Source organism: Eptesicus fuscus, chromosome 8, assembly GCF_027574615.1.
Source record: "Eptesicus fuscus isolate TK198812 chromosome 8, DD_ASM_mEF_20220401, whole genome shotgun sequence".
NCBI classification, from domain to species: Eukaryota; Metazoa; Chordata; class Mammalia; order Chiroptera; family Vespertilionidae; genus Eptesicus; species Eptesicus fuscus.
In genome coordinates, this window is record NC_072480.1 from 102,642,091 (window position 1) to 102,656,944 (window position 14,854).

At 64.3% G+C, this 14,854-nt stretch overlaps 1 protein-coding gene across 1 annotated transcript in view; it reads left to right on the plus strand.

Annotated features, from left to right (window-relative positions):
* The first annotated feature begins 1,113 nt into the window (after nt 1-1,113).
* DLGAP2 (DLG associated protein 2) overlaps nt 1,114-14,854 on the plus strand; it is a 49,887-nt gene continuing 36,146 nt past the window's right edge. Inside the window, exons 1-3 of the mRNA XM_054720340.1 lie at nt 1,114-2,121; nt 5,380-5,591; nt 13,475-13,622. Of these exons, the coding sequence (XP_054576315.1) occupies nt 1,129-2,121; nt 5,380-5,591; nt 13,475-13,622 (1,353 nt within the window). The 5' untranslated portion in view covers nt 1,114-1,128. The remainder of the gene's footprint in view (nt 2,122-5,379; nt 5,592-13,474; nt 13,623-14,854) is intronic.

A 14,854-nucleotide genomic window follows, 5' to 3' on the forward strand; every position in this document is an offset into this window, starting at 1 on the left:
CCTCCTCCCCGTGGGACTGGGCCCCTCCTCCCGTGGGGCTGGGCCCCTCCTCCCATGTGACTGGGCTCCTCCCCCCGTGTGGCTGGGCCCCTCCCCCCGTGGGACTGGGCCCCTCCTCCCCGTGGGGCTGGGCCCCTCCTCCCCGTGTGACTGGGCCCCTCCTCCCGTGGGGCTGGGCCGGGCGGCCTTCCCAGGGGCAGACAGGAGAAGGAGGCACTGGCCACCCGTGTCCGGTGCGAGGGGACAGGCTCTGCTGGTCGTGACCGCAGCCTCGGAGCCCGCAATTCCGAGCACGCCTGTCCCTGGGCTGACGGCTGGGCTCGGGCGGTGGGGACAGGAGAGGAGGGCGCAGCCCCCGGCCTGTGTCCCATGGGAGATGGCGTGTGGGCTGCGGAGGGAGCCGGGCCCTGGTCAGGGGCGCCCGCTGGCCTCCACGTCCCCGAGGAGGCCGCTCCGCCCGGGGATCACTCCTGGGCACCCGTGCGCGGGTCTTTCCACCCCTTTTCCTGTCGGCGTCGGCGTCTCAGGCCCGTGCTCCCTGCGGGCGTCCCGTCGTGTGCATGTTATGTAACGTGTGCACGTTACGGAGGCACACAGGCATGTACACAGGCTGCAGGGGCGTGTTACATACGGGCATGTGCATCGTAGAGACACGCTACATGTGCATGGCATGGATGTAAGATAGCGTATCACTTCCTATGTCGTATGCTATGTGCGTGCCAGCTGCTGCGTGTGCGCATGATGCTCAGATCAGTGGGCTGTTACCCGTGTCCCCTCAGGCGGTTGACTTGCTTAATACACACGGTCTCACTTCCCAGGGCCCAGGGGCACCGGGGGGCCCGGCTGTCTGTCCCTGGGACACCCCGTCCGTCCAGGAATGGCCGTCTGCTCTTGAGATCCTCGTACTCTGGAGCGGTTGGCGCCCGGGCGCCAGGGACCCCGGGCCACTCCCAGGTGGCTCCGTGAGGGGCGCCCGATGGTCCGCGTTTCCCACGCGTGTCCACGGGTGTTCGTCGCCGCGGCGCCCGCGTCTCACGGCGTCCCTGTGTTCTCTCCGCAGACCAGGCGTACCCGTGGTCGCCCGCGCAGCCCTTCGATGAGGAGAGGTACTCGCCCGCCCCCAGGACCATGAAGGGGCTGTCGGGGGGCCGGGCCCCCCCGCCGCTGTGCTCCGCCCACACCTGCGGCCTGGCGCCCCCCGAGGACTGCGAGCACCTGCGCCTGGGGGCGGACCCGCGCCAGCCCTACCTGCTCAGCCCGCCGGCCGGCTGCCCGCTGGACCCCCGCCGCTGCTCGCCGCGCAGCTCCGTGCACTCGGAGTGCGTGATGGTGCCCGTGGTGCTGGGCGACCACGTGTCCAGCAGCACCTTCCCCCGCATGCACTACAGCTCGCACTACGACGCCCGGGAGGACGGCGCCGGGCCCCACGCCGGCGCCAAGGCCCACCGCCTCCCCGCCAACCTCCTGGACCAGTTCGAGAAGCAGCTGCCGCTGCACCGGGACGGCTTCCGCACGCTGCAGTACCAGCGGGCGTCGGCCGCCGGCGCCGAGCCGCGCGGCGAGAGCCCGGGCCGCATCCGGCACCTGGTCCACTCGGTGCAGAAGCTCTTCACCAAGTCCCACTCCCTGGAGGGCTCGTCCAAGGGCGCCGCCAACGGGGCCAAGGCGGACGGCCGGGCGGAGGACCACGCCCACGGCCACCACGCCAAGCACGGCAAGCGGAGCAAGAGCAAGGAGCGCAGGCCCGAGGGCAAGCACCGCTCCGGCCTGAGCAGCTGGTGGAGCTCGGACGACAACCTGGACAGCGACAGCACCTACCGCGGCCCCGGCGCGGCCCACCGGCACCTGGCCGACCACGTGGCCCGCTGCTACCCCGAGCCGCTGCCCGGCCCCTTCGGCGACCTCTCCCTCAAGACCTCCAAGAGCAACAACGACGTCAAGTGCGCGGCCTGCGAGGGCGTGGCCCTGACGCCCGACGCCAAGTACCTGAAGCGCAGCTCCTGGTCCACGCTCACCGTGAGCCAGGCCCAGGAGGCCTACCGCAAGAGCTCGCTGAACCTGGACAAGCCGCTGGCGCACCCCGAGGTCAGGCCGGCCCTGCGGCCCTGCCACTACCTCCAGGTAAGGGGGCTCCGCAGCACGCCGGCCCCGGGCCAGGCTGGTGGTCCGCCCGGGAGGCAGCCAGCATGCCAGGTGAGCGCGTCCATCGCCGGCAGCGCCCCTCGCAGAACTGGGGTCTGGGGATGTTCTTTGACGCAGGTGTGTCTGCTCACTATCGTGCGCACGCGCACACACGCACACACGTGCACACACACACATGTACACACACACGTGCACACACGCGCGTGCACACACACATGCACGTTCACACATACTCACACACACACATACACGCGCACTCACACACACGTGCACGTGCACACACACACACGCACTCACACGTGTGCACACTGCCAGACCACAGGGGCTGCAGGCTGTGTGTCGGGTGAGAAGGACCCGCCCAGAACCGGGAGGCCCAGCACCAGGGCCCTGAGTCCGGGGTCAGTCATGGGGCAGAGCATCGCTGAGCCGCCTCGGGAGTCAGGAGCCGCGGTCGTTCCAGCAGCTCCGCCCGCCGTCCTGGTCCACGGTCCACGGTCCACACCCGGTGGCTCTGTTTCAAAGGAGAGGCCGACCACGGGACGTTTCAGGACGGGGTATCCCGGGAGGGGGGGCGGTGGCTAGCACATCCCTGGTTAGCGATGTGGGACACGTACGTTCTGCGTGTGTTGGCGAACCCTGGTGACAGGCAGGCGTCGATGCTCGCGGTTCGTCAGAGAGGGGAGCTCCCGTTCTGTCCGTCATGGGAGTCTCCCAGGCCGTGTCCCCGACACCTGAGGGGGTGCTGCCCCGCCTCAGACCCCCCAGGCTCCCTCCCGCTGGAGCTCGTCTGTCCCCCCTCCTTCCTGAGCACCCCCTCCCCTGCCCTCACCAGCCCCTCCTCACGCTTTCCTGATGGCCAGCACGGGTCCTATAAAAGGGGCGGGTGTCACGTATCAGCCCCGTGCACGCATCACGCAGCATCAGAACGAAGCAGGGCGCGGCCAGGACCTCACCCCGCCCCCTCCCCACTCAGGTGCCACGAGACAGGCCAGTCAGTGCTCTGTGCTTGTCTGCACGGAGCGCGGGGTGAGGGCTCTTCCTCTTGCAACGTCACTGCAGATCGGAAGGCGCTGCGGGGTCAGGGGGCGCTGCGGGGTCAGGGGGCGCTGCGGGGTCAGGGGGCGCTGCGGGGTCAGTGGGCGCTTCGGGGTCAGGGGGCGCTGCGAGGTCAGGGGGCGCTGCGGGGTCAGGGGGAGCTGCGAGGTCAGGGGGCGCTGCGGGGTCAGGGGGAGCTGCGGGGTCAGGGGGCGCTGCGGGGTCAGGGGGAGCTGCGGGGTCGGGGCGCTGCGGGGGCCCTGGGGGGAGGGCCTGGCTCTCCTGAGCCCTGTGACCTGCCGGGATGCGTGCTCTGTGTCTGCTTGAAGCTGCCTCGTCCTGGGACACAGCTGGGTGGCCTCCTCCTCCCCTCTGTCCTCCGGGGTCCCTGCTGGCGTGCGGTGTGCGGGGAGGAGGTGGGGGGGCTCCTGACCTTGAGGCTCCCCGTCACACGTGCGTCTCCCCGGCGGCCTGTCCTGTTGGGGACTCACGGGAGCTGAGCCCAGCACTGCCGAGAGGCACGGCACAGACGGCCCCGCAGGCGGCCTGCCCGAGACGCCCGTGGGCCGTGAAGCCGGGTGCTCGCACGCCGACCCGTCCCGCTGCCAGGAGGCGGGCGCCGAGGACTCTGCGCGGCCGGCGGGAGGCGTCACCGAGCGGGAGGGAGCAGCAGATGCTCACACAGCCCGTGCCTTCCCCCAAACTAGCGAGACCTGAGCTGAGCAACGCGTCCTTTTGTGTTTTTATTTATTTTTTAATTCTTTATTGATGGAGGGAAGTATTACATATGTCCCCTTTCCCCATTCACCTCTCCCAGCCCGACTCCGCCCCAGCCCAGGCCTTCACCCCTCTGTGGTCTGTGTCCGTGGGCGATGCTTATGTTCATTCAAGGTCTTCGGCTGATCTCTTACCCCTCCCGCCCCGCCCCCCCTCCCAGGCCTCCCTCTGAGGTTTGTCTGTTCAATGCTTCTTTGTTTCTGGATCTATTTTTTCTTTTTCTTTTTTATATATTTTTATTGATTCCAGAGAGGAAGGGAGAGGGAGAGAGAGAGACAAACATCAGTGATGAGAGAGGACCATTGATCGGCTGCCTCCTGCAGGCCCCACACTGGGGATCGAGCTCACAACCTGGGCAAGTGCCCGTGGCCGGAATCAAACCCGGGACCCTCAGTCCGCAGGCCGGCGCTCTAACCACTGAGCCAGACCGGCCAGGGCTCTGGATCTGCTTTTGGTCATCAGGTTACGTTGTTCATGAGGTCCACACAGGAGCGCGGCCATGCGATGCTTGTCTTTGTCCGGCCGGCTTGCTCAGCGTGACGCGCTCCAGGCCCCGCCACGCATCAGACAGGGGTGCTTTTCGGGGTCCCTGGTGCAGAGGTCGCTGACCCCGGAGGAAGACTGTCCGCGCCTGAGGTCCGAGCAGACGACGGGCAGTCCGGAGGAAATGGGACCCCTTTGCCCTCGGAAAAGGCTCTTGTTTTCCCGTTTCCCGTTAGCGGCGGGCGAAGCGTCAGAGGTCGCCTTCAGCGAACGTCACCCGAGTGGGTGGGCGAGTGGCAGCTGACTCCCGGCGCCCGGCGCCCGCTGCAGGGGCTTCTGGGACAGGAAGGGGGACCCCGCGTGGGGACCACCAGCTGCCATGCGACACCCCCTCCTCTCTGTGTCTGCCTCGCCCTCCTCCCCCGCGCGGTGACTCCTCCGCCAGCGCTCAGGCGCCGGGCCCGGCCCGGAAGGACACGCTCTAACCTCCTGCGGTTCTTCCAGGTCACGGGGGTTCTCAGCTGCTTTCTAACATGTCCTCACTCTCCGCCTGCTCCCCGGGCGCTTTGTAATGGGGAAAGCGGTAACTTCCTGTGGATGCCCTTTTGGGGTTCAGGGACAGCCCCGGGGCACCGCCCGGTCTGTGTGCCTCACGTTCAGCCACGAATGACCCTAAAGAGCCTTCTGCCTGGCCGGGGAGGCCCAGAGGTCGAGTGCCGGCCCATGACCCAGGAGGTCAGGGTTCAATTCCCGCTCAGGGCCCATGCCCGGGGGGCGGGCTCAGTCCCCAGGAGGGGGCGTGCAGGAGGCAGCCGGCCCGTGGCTCTCATCGGTGTCCCTGTCTCTCCCTCTTCTCTCTGAGGTCAGTGACATAATGAAAATAAGGAGGCGCCCCGTGTCTGCGCGCCTCGGTGTGACCGGACGCTGTCTGCCCTCCCCCAGGTGCCTCAGGACGAGTGGGCCGGGTACCCGCCGGGCGGCAAGGACGAGGAGATCCCCTGCCGGAGGATGCGGAGCGGCAGCTACATCAAGGCCATGGGCGACGAGGACAGCGGCGAGTCCGACTCCAGCCCCAAAACGTCGCCCACGGCGGCCATGCGGCCGGAGCCCTTGCTCAAGTCCCTGGGACCGCGGCCGCTGGGAGCGCTGCCAACGTAAGACCCCCCCGCGCCTCCCCGCGTCTCAGCCCGCTCCCCGCGGCCCCCCAAAATCATTTCCGGGGTGAAAACCTCAGGCTGGTGGCCATCAGCTGGCACGTCCTTCTGGAGAGAGGAGCCTTCCCGAGGGCGCAGTAACTGAGGGACCAGCCGGCGGCTTCTCAGTCCCGTGTTCACTTAAAGCCGGGGTCACGGCGGCGTGCCCATCGATGTCGTCTCCGATCACTCAGCTGTGGTCATCAGAAGCATGTGTGTGAGCGTGCGTGAGTGTGCGTGAGCATGTGAGAGGTGTGTGTGAGTGTGCGTGAGTGTGCGTGAGCGTGCGTGTGAGAGGTGTGTGCGAGTTGTATGAGTGTGTGAGAGAGTATGCGCGGATGGTATGTGAGTGTGTGAGTGTGCATGAGTGTATGAGTGTGCCGTGACCGTGTGTGTGAGTGTGAGTGTGTGAGAGCTGTGTGAGGGTGTGTGAGCATGTGAGAGGCATGTGAGAGAGTTGTATGAGTGCGCCTGAGTATGTGTGATTGTGTAAGAGAGGGTACATGCATGTGACAGGTGTGTGGGAGTTGTATGAGTGTGTGAGAGAGTATGCACGAATAGGAATATGAGTGTGTGTGAGTGTGCGTGAGTGTATGAGTGTGCCATGACTATGTGTATGAGAGTTGTGTGAGTGTGTGTGTAAGCATGTGACATTTACGAGAGAGTTGTATGAGTGTGTGTGAATGTGTGGGTGTGGGTGTGAGTGTGTGAGTGTATGTGTGTCATGACTGCATGTGTGAGTATGTATATGTGAGTGTGAGTGTGTGATCATGTGAGGTGTGTGTGAGAGTTGTATTAGTGTGTGAGTGTGCGCAGATGGGTATGTGAGTGTGTGAGAGTGTATGAGTGTATGAGTGTGTGAGTGTGTGAGTGTGTGAGAGCTGTGTGAGTGTGTGTGTGAGCATGTGACATGTATGAGAGAGTTGTATGAATGTGTGTGGATGTGTGAGTGTGCATGAGTGTATGAGTGTGCATGAGAGTGTGTGTGATTGTGTGTGTGTGAGAGAGAGGTGTGTGTGAGTGTGAGTGTATGTGAGAATCATGACATTTTTACTATGATTTCATAAGTGCACGCTTAGGCAACACGTTTTGCCGGGAGAGGGGAGGAAATGGACTGATTTCACGAATATAATAGCATAAGCTTATATGTTTGTCCAAAGACACGTCACGGAGACATTCACTTCAGCGTGTAGAGAGAGACGGCGGTTTGGTGAGGGGGCGCTCCGGTGGCTGCGAGAACCTGACTCCTGGCGGCGCCCCCTGGCCTGGCCGCGGCGCTGGGCTCGGGGTGCGCGCGTGGGACTGCGGTCCGGTGTGAGGCCCCGCTGTCCAGCGGCAGGTCGGCCGCCCGGTGCTTCGGGGACGCGGCACAGGAGCGGGCGGTGGCACGCGGCTGGGGGTCTCTGGGCGTCCCCTCGGCGCCCCACACGCGGTGACGTCTCCCGGCGTCCTCTCCGCCAGCTCCAAGGGAAAAGACAGATCTCAGATCGCAGCCAGACCGAGGGTTAACGTGAGGAACATGGACCGTGCCTATCGCCGACTCAGTGACGTGCCCAGCAGCCGTGCTGCGCTGCCGGGGGGGCGGGGGGGGCAGGGGGCCAGGCTCCCCCCTGCCCGGAGGGGGTGTGCTGCCCGGAGGGGGTGTGCTGCCCGGAGGGGGCGGTCAGGGGGCGCTCACACACTTGGGGACATGAGGGGTGTGAGCAAGGAAACCACTGGGAGCAGTGGCAGGGGGCTGTGGGGCTGTGGGGGTGTGGGGGTGTGGGGTGCGGGGGACCCAGACGCCCTGCAGTCGGGCAGGACCAGACACAGCCTCCTCCCTTCTATTTGTGGGTCTCAGACACCAGTGGGCACTATGCCCCTCACCCCCCACCTCTACTTCCCACCCCCCAGGCCCCCGCCGCCCACACCCCACACCCACACCCCACACCCACACCCACACCCCACACCCCACACCCCACACCCCACACCCACACCCCATACCCCACACCCCACACCCCATACCCACACCCCACACCCCACACCCACACCCCACACCCACACCCCACACCCCACACCCCACACCCACACCCCACACCCACACCCCAGACACACTGGCAATCCCCCCAGCTCCCCCACCTCCCCCCACACCCTCGGCTCCCCCCACCCCCCGGCTCCCCCGCCTGCCCCCCCAGCTCCCGCAGCCCTGGCAGCTGCCGCTCTGCGTCTGTCCCCCTGTCTGCCCATTCTGCACTGTCACACGCACGCAGTCCCATGTGACCTCCGTGTCTGCCTTCTTCCTCAGCACCACGTGTGTGAGTTTCCTCCATGGGGTGCAGACACACCGCCGTTTATTCCTTCCTCCGTCACACGGACGTTGTGTGGGTTCTTCTTTGGGGCTGTTGTGAATGATTCTGCAGTGAACACGCGTGTGCAAGCATGTGTGGGGGCCATTTCCACGTCTCTCACCTGTACCCCGGGAGGACGTGGCGGGCCGTTGATGGTGCTACCTCTGAGCTCCCCAGAGGAACCCCGGCCTGTGGTGAAAGAGGCTGACCCCCCACTGTTACATATATGAGTTTCCCACGCGTCCCGTTCTACACTGCACCATAAATACACGTTAGTGTGCATTTCCAGGCAGCCCACGCCTGGGTTTCATTTCCCTCCTTTCTATTCACTGCCTTGGTCCCCATTGGCCTGCAGGTGCAAATTTAGTTCCCCCGTCTGATGTCTTCGTGTCCGTCTGGGTGTCTGCGTGTCCGTCTGGGTGTCTGCGTGTCCGTCTGGGTGTCTGCGTGTCCGTCTGGTGTCTTCGTGTCCGTCTGGGTGTCTGCGTGTCCGTCTGGGTGTCTGCGTGTCCGTCTGGGTGTCTGCATGTCCGTCTGGGTGCCCGCGTGTCCGTCTGGGTGCCTGCGTGTCCGTCTGGGTGTCTGCGTGTCCGTCTGGGTGTCTGCGTGTCCGTCTGGGTGCCCGTGTGTCCGTCTGGGTGCCCGCGTGTCCGTCTGGGTGCCTTCGTGTCCGTCTGGGTGTCTGCGTGTCCGTCTGGGTGCCTTCGTGTCCGTCTGGGTGCCCGCGTGTCCGTCTGGGTGCCTTCGTGTCCGTCTGGGTGTCTGCGTGTCCGTCTGGGTGCCTTCATGTCTGTCTGGGTGTCTGCATGTCCGTCTGGGTGTCTGCGTGTCCGTCTGGGTGCCCGCGTGTCCGTCTGGGTGCCTGCGTGTCCGTCTGGGTGTCTGCGTGTCCGTCTGGGTGCCTTCGTGTCCGTCTGGGTGTCTGCGTGTCCGTCTGGGTGTCTGCGTGTCCGTCTGACACTGACGTGTCGGCGTCCCTCCCACGAAGGTGAACCGGGCGCGGTCCCTCGCACCCCCGCCCTCTGGCTTCGCAGCCGCTCTCCCTGCAGCGGAGTCTGACCCACCGCCTCTCCCTCGGGCCGCCTCTCCCTCGACTGCGTGTCAGAAGCTGAGCCTGAAGCAGCTTGAGGGCAGGAACGGGGGTTCGGGAACGGGGGTCCTTAGTCGCACCTCCCCCTCCGCACGGCGCAGCGCTGGGCGAGGACGCGGCCGGCTCGGGCCCTGCGAGATGGCGACTCGCGTTGCTGGATGAACGTGTGTGCAGGAGCATCTGACACACAAACAGGGTTTTGGTTTTTTTTTAATCCTCCCCCCAAGACGTGTTGAGAGAGACAGAGAGCCAGAACATCGGTCGGTGGTTCCCACACGGTCTGGACCGGGGCTCGAACCCGCCACCCGGGGGTGCACAGGGCGCCTCGGCCGACGGAACCTCCTCCCCCTGGGCCAGCGTTTCCAGGGGACGTGGGGGCTGCGGCCCCCGCGACGCTGGGCTCCCCGCTCTGATCCCTCTGGAAACCGCCCATTCAGCCCGGCCCCTGGCCGGTGGTTCTTCTGGGAAACACGTCCGGAGGGAAGATGTTCGCAAACTGAGGCAGAAATGAGCCTCGGAAGTGCTGAGTCAGAGCTCTAAACCGGGCCTTCTCTCCGGCCACACTCGCCGGCTCCCGGGGCGGCGGCGGCAGGGAGGCCAGTGCTGTGACGCGCGCTTCCAGGTCTCGGGCGGCAGTGCTTGCCGTCAGGGGGACCGCGGGCAGCGGTGCCGGAGCCGGGGTGCAAGAGGACCCGTGGGCTGGGAATCCGCGCTGCGGCCTCCGCCGCCACCAGGAGCGCCTGGCGGGCAGGGACGGTTCTTCCACCCGAGTGCCCGTGGGGCCCTGTGCCAGCCGCTCAGCCCTCCTAAACTCCAAACAGCTTCGTACGGCGCGGTGCGGTGGTCTGGGCACGTCCCGGTTTCATTCCCGGGCAGGGCCCAGGCCCGGCCAGCGTGGCTCAGGGGCTGAGCATCGACCTATGAACCAGGAGGTCACGGTTCGATTCCCGGTCAGGGCACATGCCCAGGTTGCGGGCTCCATCCCCAGTGTGGGGCGTGCAGGAGGCAGCCGGTCCATGATTCCCTCTCATCATTGACGTTTCTATCTCTCTCTCTCCTCTCCCTTCCTCTCTCTCTCTAAAAAAAAAAGAAAAAAGAAATCTTTAAAATAGAGGGATGCCTGTGTTTGGGGTCACATGTTCGGTGTAAAAGCAGGTGCCGTATGTCTCTCCTTCGTCCGACCCCATAAACCTCCACCCCCTTCCAAGGGCGGGGGCAGGGAGGGCCGTTTTGTCTGGGGCCCCACCATGGCCGTGGGGAAGCAGCTGTGGCAGAGGCCGGGCACGTGCTGTTACGTAAGGTTGTTTTTCCAGGAGCTGAGTCACCGGGAGGCTGAGCCGCTCGGCAGCGGGCTGGGCCGGCGCAGGCAGGAAGGGGGTGGAGGCCTCCGGGGATCGTGGCTCTCCCACAGCCACGTCTCTCCTGTGGCTTCCGGGGCAGGGCCTCTCCACGCAGCGACTCTAAGATGGGCGTCATGGGGGGGAGTAGTTGCAGAAAAGATGTTTCTGTGTGATTCTAGAAACCTTTCCATGGCTCCTTAGAACGTTTGCTGAGCTCCCACCAGGACCACACGTGCACTGACGTTTCCTCCTGGCAGCTGGGCTGCTCCCGCAGGAATGACCATTTGGGGGCGTAACTGAGGGGCTTAAAGGGAATTTAGAAACAGTGTGGGGCTCCGACAGGCGGAACTCCAGGGAGCGGCGAGGCGGGCCCTGGAGGGAGGCGCGGGGCCCGCCGGTGGGGCGCTGCGGAGGGCGGCCCTGACCGGGCGCGGTGTCAGACTTCCGGCCTCCGGTCTGCGATGGTTTCAGGATGCCCGGCCTCGGTCGCTGTAGGAGAAAGCCCTAAATCGCTGTGTTCAAATAATCGATTAAACGTAGTCACCCTGAGGCTCGAGGGCCAGGCCCCTGGGCTCAGCCGCCAGCACTTTGATCTCGGGGTCGAAGGCGTGAGTCCGGAGCGGACGCCGCGTCCAGCTCTGCCTTGGCTCTGGGTGCGCCAGGGCGGGCGCTCACGGCTGCCGTGCCTCAGTGTCCCCGTTGGCACCGTGATAGGTATGAATGGCCCTACCCTGCCCAACCAGCGTGGCTCAGTGGTTGAGCATCAACCTATGACCCAGGAGGTCACGGTTCAGTTCCCAGTCAGGGCACACGCCCAGGTTGTGGGCTCGATCCCCAGTGTGGGGCGTGCAGGAGGCAGCTGACCCATGATTCTCTCTCATCATGGATGTTTCTCTCTCTCCCTTCCTCTCTAAAATCAATAAAAATATATTTTAGATAAATACTGTATTTTCCGGCGTATAAGACGACTTTTTAAAACAGGAAAATCTTCTATACGCCCAGTCATCTTATACGCCGGAAAGTATGGTAAATAAATAAATAAAATATGAACGGCCCTCCCCGACGGGGTTCCTGTGGAGACAGAACGGTCAGGACCATGTGAAATGCCCACCAGGCGGCCAGGGCACGGCGTGTGCCGAGCGCAGCTGCCGTCTGCGTGTAAGAGGAAAAGTGACTCGCTCTCTGCAGCGGCTATTTCCTGGAGGTGGCATTGCCCCATGTGGGGATAAAGGGAGTCATTGGGGGTGAGAGCAGATACCCTAAACATAGGCCCCCAATCCTGCTGAGTCGCACGTGAGTGCCGTCCCCCAGCCACGGCGCCCGGCACGGGCTGCACGCCGCGGCCCCACCCAGGAGGCGCGCCGGGGGCTCTCGGGCTGGGAAGCACCCGTCACCGAGGCTGTTAACATGATGGGCGGCGCCATTACCAGACGTGCCCGCTATTCCAGTGGAAGGAAATAGGGGCTCGGTGCTAGCCCGTAGAAACGCAAGGTCTGGGAGCAGCGACTTCAAGGACACGCAGGCGGCGACGCGAGAGGCAGGGAAGTTTGCGTCTTCCGAAAGCAGAGGTGAGCCAAGAGCCTACGCGCCAGCGCAGCCCTCTGAGCCCCTGCACCAACACACACACACACACACACGCACACACACGCGCACACACACACACACACATGCACACAGAGACGCATGCACACAAACATGCACGCACACAGACAGACATGCACACACAGAGAGACACACAGACAGACACACATGCACACACGCACACATGCGCACACGCACACACACATGCACACACAGAGAGAGATGCATGCATGCACACAGACACAGGCGCACACACACAGACAGACATGCACACACAGAGAGACACACACATGCACACACGCAGACATATGCACACACAGAGAGACGCATGCACACATGCACACGCATGCACACACAGAGCGACACACACACACACAAGGCGAGCTGTGATCCACACGGTCCACAGGAGCCCCCACACGTGGCCGCGTCCCGGGGAGTGGAGGGCATTTTGCTGCCTCCCCGGGCTCTGGCCGGTTCAGTGTGGGGACAGCCAGCTGGCCACGTGTGTGGGGGGTGACTTCCTGCCCTCAGCCCAGTGCTGCCCAGTGGTTAGAGCGTCCGCCCTCGGACTGAGGGGTCGCAGGCTCGATTCCGGTCAAGGGCATGCACCTTGGTTGCGGGCTCGATCCCATCCCTGGTTGGGCGTGAGCAGGAGGCAGCCAGTGGGTGTGTCTCTCAGGTCCACGGCGCTCTCTGTCTCTCCCGCTCCCTTCCACTCGCTTCAAAAGTCCGTGGAAATCCGTTCTTGGGGGAGGATCAGCAACAACAAAAAGAGTTCGCCTTGAACAGCAAGGCACCTGCTAACCGGCCGACGGCGGAGCCAGAACCAGCCAGTTCCCTACACCGGCTGTGCCGGGCCTTCCTTAGCGCTCCCGCGGTGGAGAGAGCGTCCGCAGGACCTGAGGGGAGTTCCGCGTGCTGGCGGGTTAAGCTCGGCTGACGCTCAGGCGCCCTCCCCTTGCCACACACTTCCGACGTTTAGCAAAGAGCAGAAAGGGAGGCCGGGGAGAATCGGTTTCCCGGGGGGTCCGGGGAGACGGGTCATAATGACGATGGAGTGGATTAATTTCTCCGTCTGCTCCTCCTCTCCGCCCGTGCCGCGGAGTCTGGGCAACTGTGGGTAAGTGAAGACCGAAGGCGAGCCTTTCTTGTCCTTCCGTCCTCGGTCGGTAACGACGCCGAGAGCCAGCGCGGTGTTTACGAGCTTCTCCGCTGTTTGGCTCCGGCTCAGCTCCGTTTCGTTCAGCACGTCCTGAAACACGTGGGCTGATGCTCATTTCCTGCCCGGCCATAAAGTGTCAGGAGGCAGAGCAGTTTTGCAAATAGCCTCGCTCTCACGCTGGGTGCAATTCACATTTGCAAACGTGAACCGTGCGAGGGTGTGCATGCGGCAGAGGCACCCGCGAACACGGAGGTGTGGGTTGTGCTCGGCCCTGGTTCCATCGCGCCCCCTGCCCCTCCCCTGCTGTTCACGCAATCCCTTTTCTCTCGCTCCTTCCCTTGTAGCCAGAGCTACCTGCAAGCCGCCAGCGATGGGCCGGCCGGCCACAGCCTGGACCCCTCTGCCAACTACAACTCCCCGAAGTTTCGCTCCAGGAACCAGAGCTACATGCGGGCGGTCAGCATGCTGAGCCAGGCCAGCTGTGTGAGCCAGGTGGGGACCCCGTGCCACCCCTCGTCCCCCAGGCCCCATCTCTAAAGCTGTGTCGTCCCCAGGAGTCTTCCTGCCAGGTGACGCCCCCCCCCACCCCCGCCCCAGGTCTAGGGGGAGGCCCGGAGAAGATGTGCTGTTACCTTGACGCTCACAGATTACCCATCTGGGGCCTTCCTGAGGTGCAGTTGTCCCGACATGTATGACTGTGATGCTTACATTGATCTCTTCCGAGGAAGGAAGGACGGGCCAGCGGGCCATCTCAGCCCCTTGCTGCTGAGGTAGCTCAGACTGTCTTCCTGTTCCCAGTAAAACGGGCCGGGGGCAGCCTGATGGCGCCACACCCTCCCCACGGCACGCCTCTCTGTAAAGGTCACGTGTGGTGACCTCCGGGGAGCCCACCCTTGGCTCCCCAAACAAGCCCGCCCCTTCCTCACCTGCACCCTCCCATCTCCCCGTCTCCTGGCCTCGGCTCCTTCCCCGGAAGCGCTTGGAGTGGCGTTCCCGAGCTGGCGGGTCACAGAGCAGGGGTGGGACCCTGCAGACCACACGGACCTCTCCCCCGCCCGACGCCCTCCAGGGACGCCCCCGGGACCGAGCCGCGGTCTGACTGCCCGCGGGGAGCCCTTTCCACGTTCCGACGCTCCCTCGAGCTCGGGGACAGTCGGCCCGCAGAGGTCAGGCCGTTTCTATGCTTTCCCGGCCAGTTCGAGACCCTTCTCCCCACCTCTCCTTTGCCTGGGGAAGTCACGTTCACGCGAGAAGCTCGCTGAGACGCTGTGGCCGGGACACCCGCCAGACGGCCCTCTCGGGAACCGCGCCCTTTGCTTGTAGGACGCATGTGCACGTCTAACCCCCTCGCAAAGGAGAGCGCCAGACCCGCTGGGCGGGCGGGGGTCCCATGCTTCACTCCTAAGTTCCGGCCTTCCTCCCACCCCTGCCTCGTCCACCGGGTCTCGGCCCCGCGGTTCCCTCGGTTAGATTTCCAGGGACAGCCTCCCGATGGGGCTCATGGGGAATATGAGCGTGTCACCCCCTAGAGCAGTGATGGCGAACCTATGACACGCATGTCAGCACTGACATGTGTAGCCATTTCTGATGACACACAGCCGCTGAGGCGGCCGCATGCTGAGGATGAAACATTTGCTGCTCCTGAGGATGAAACATTTGCGAAATAATGTTTTTTCCTCAAAGTGACACACTAGCCGAGTTATGCTCAGTTTTTTGGCGAAGTC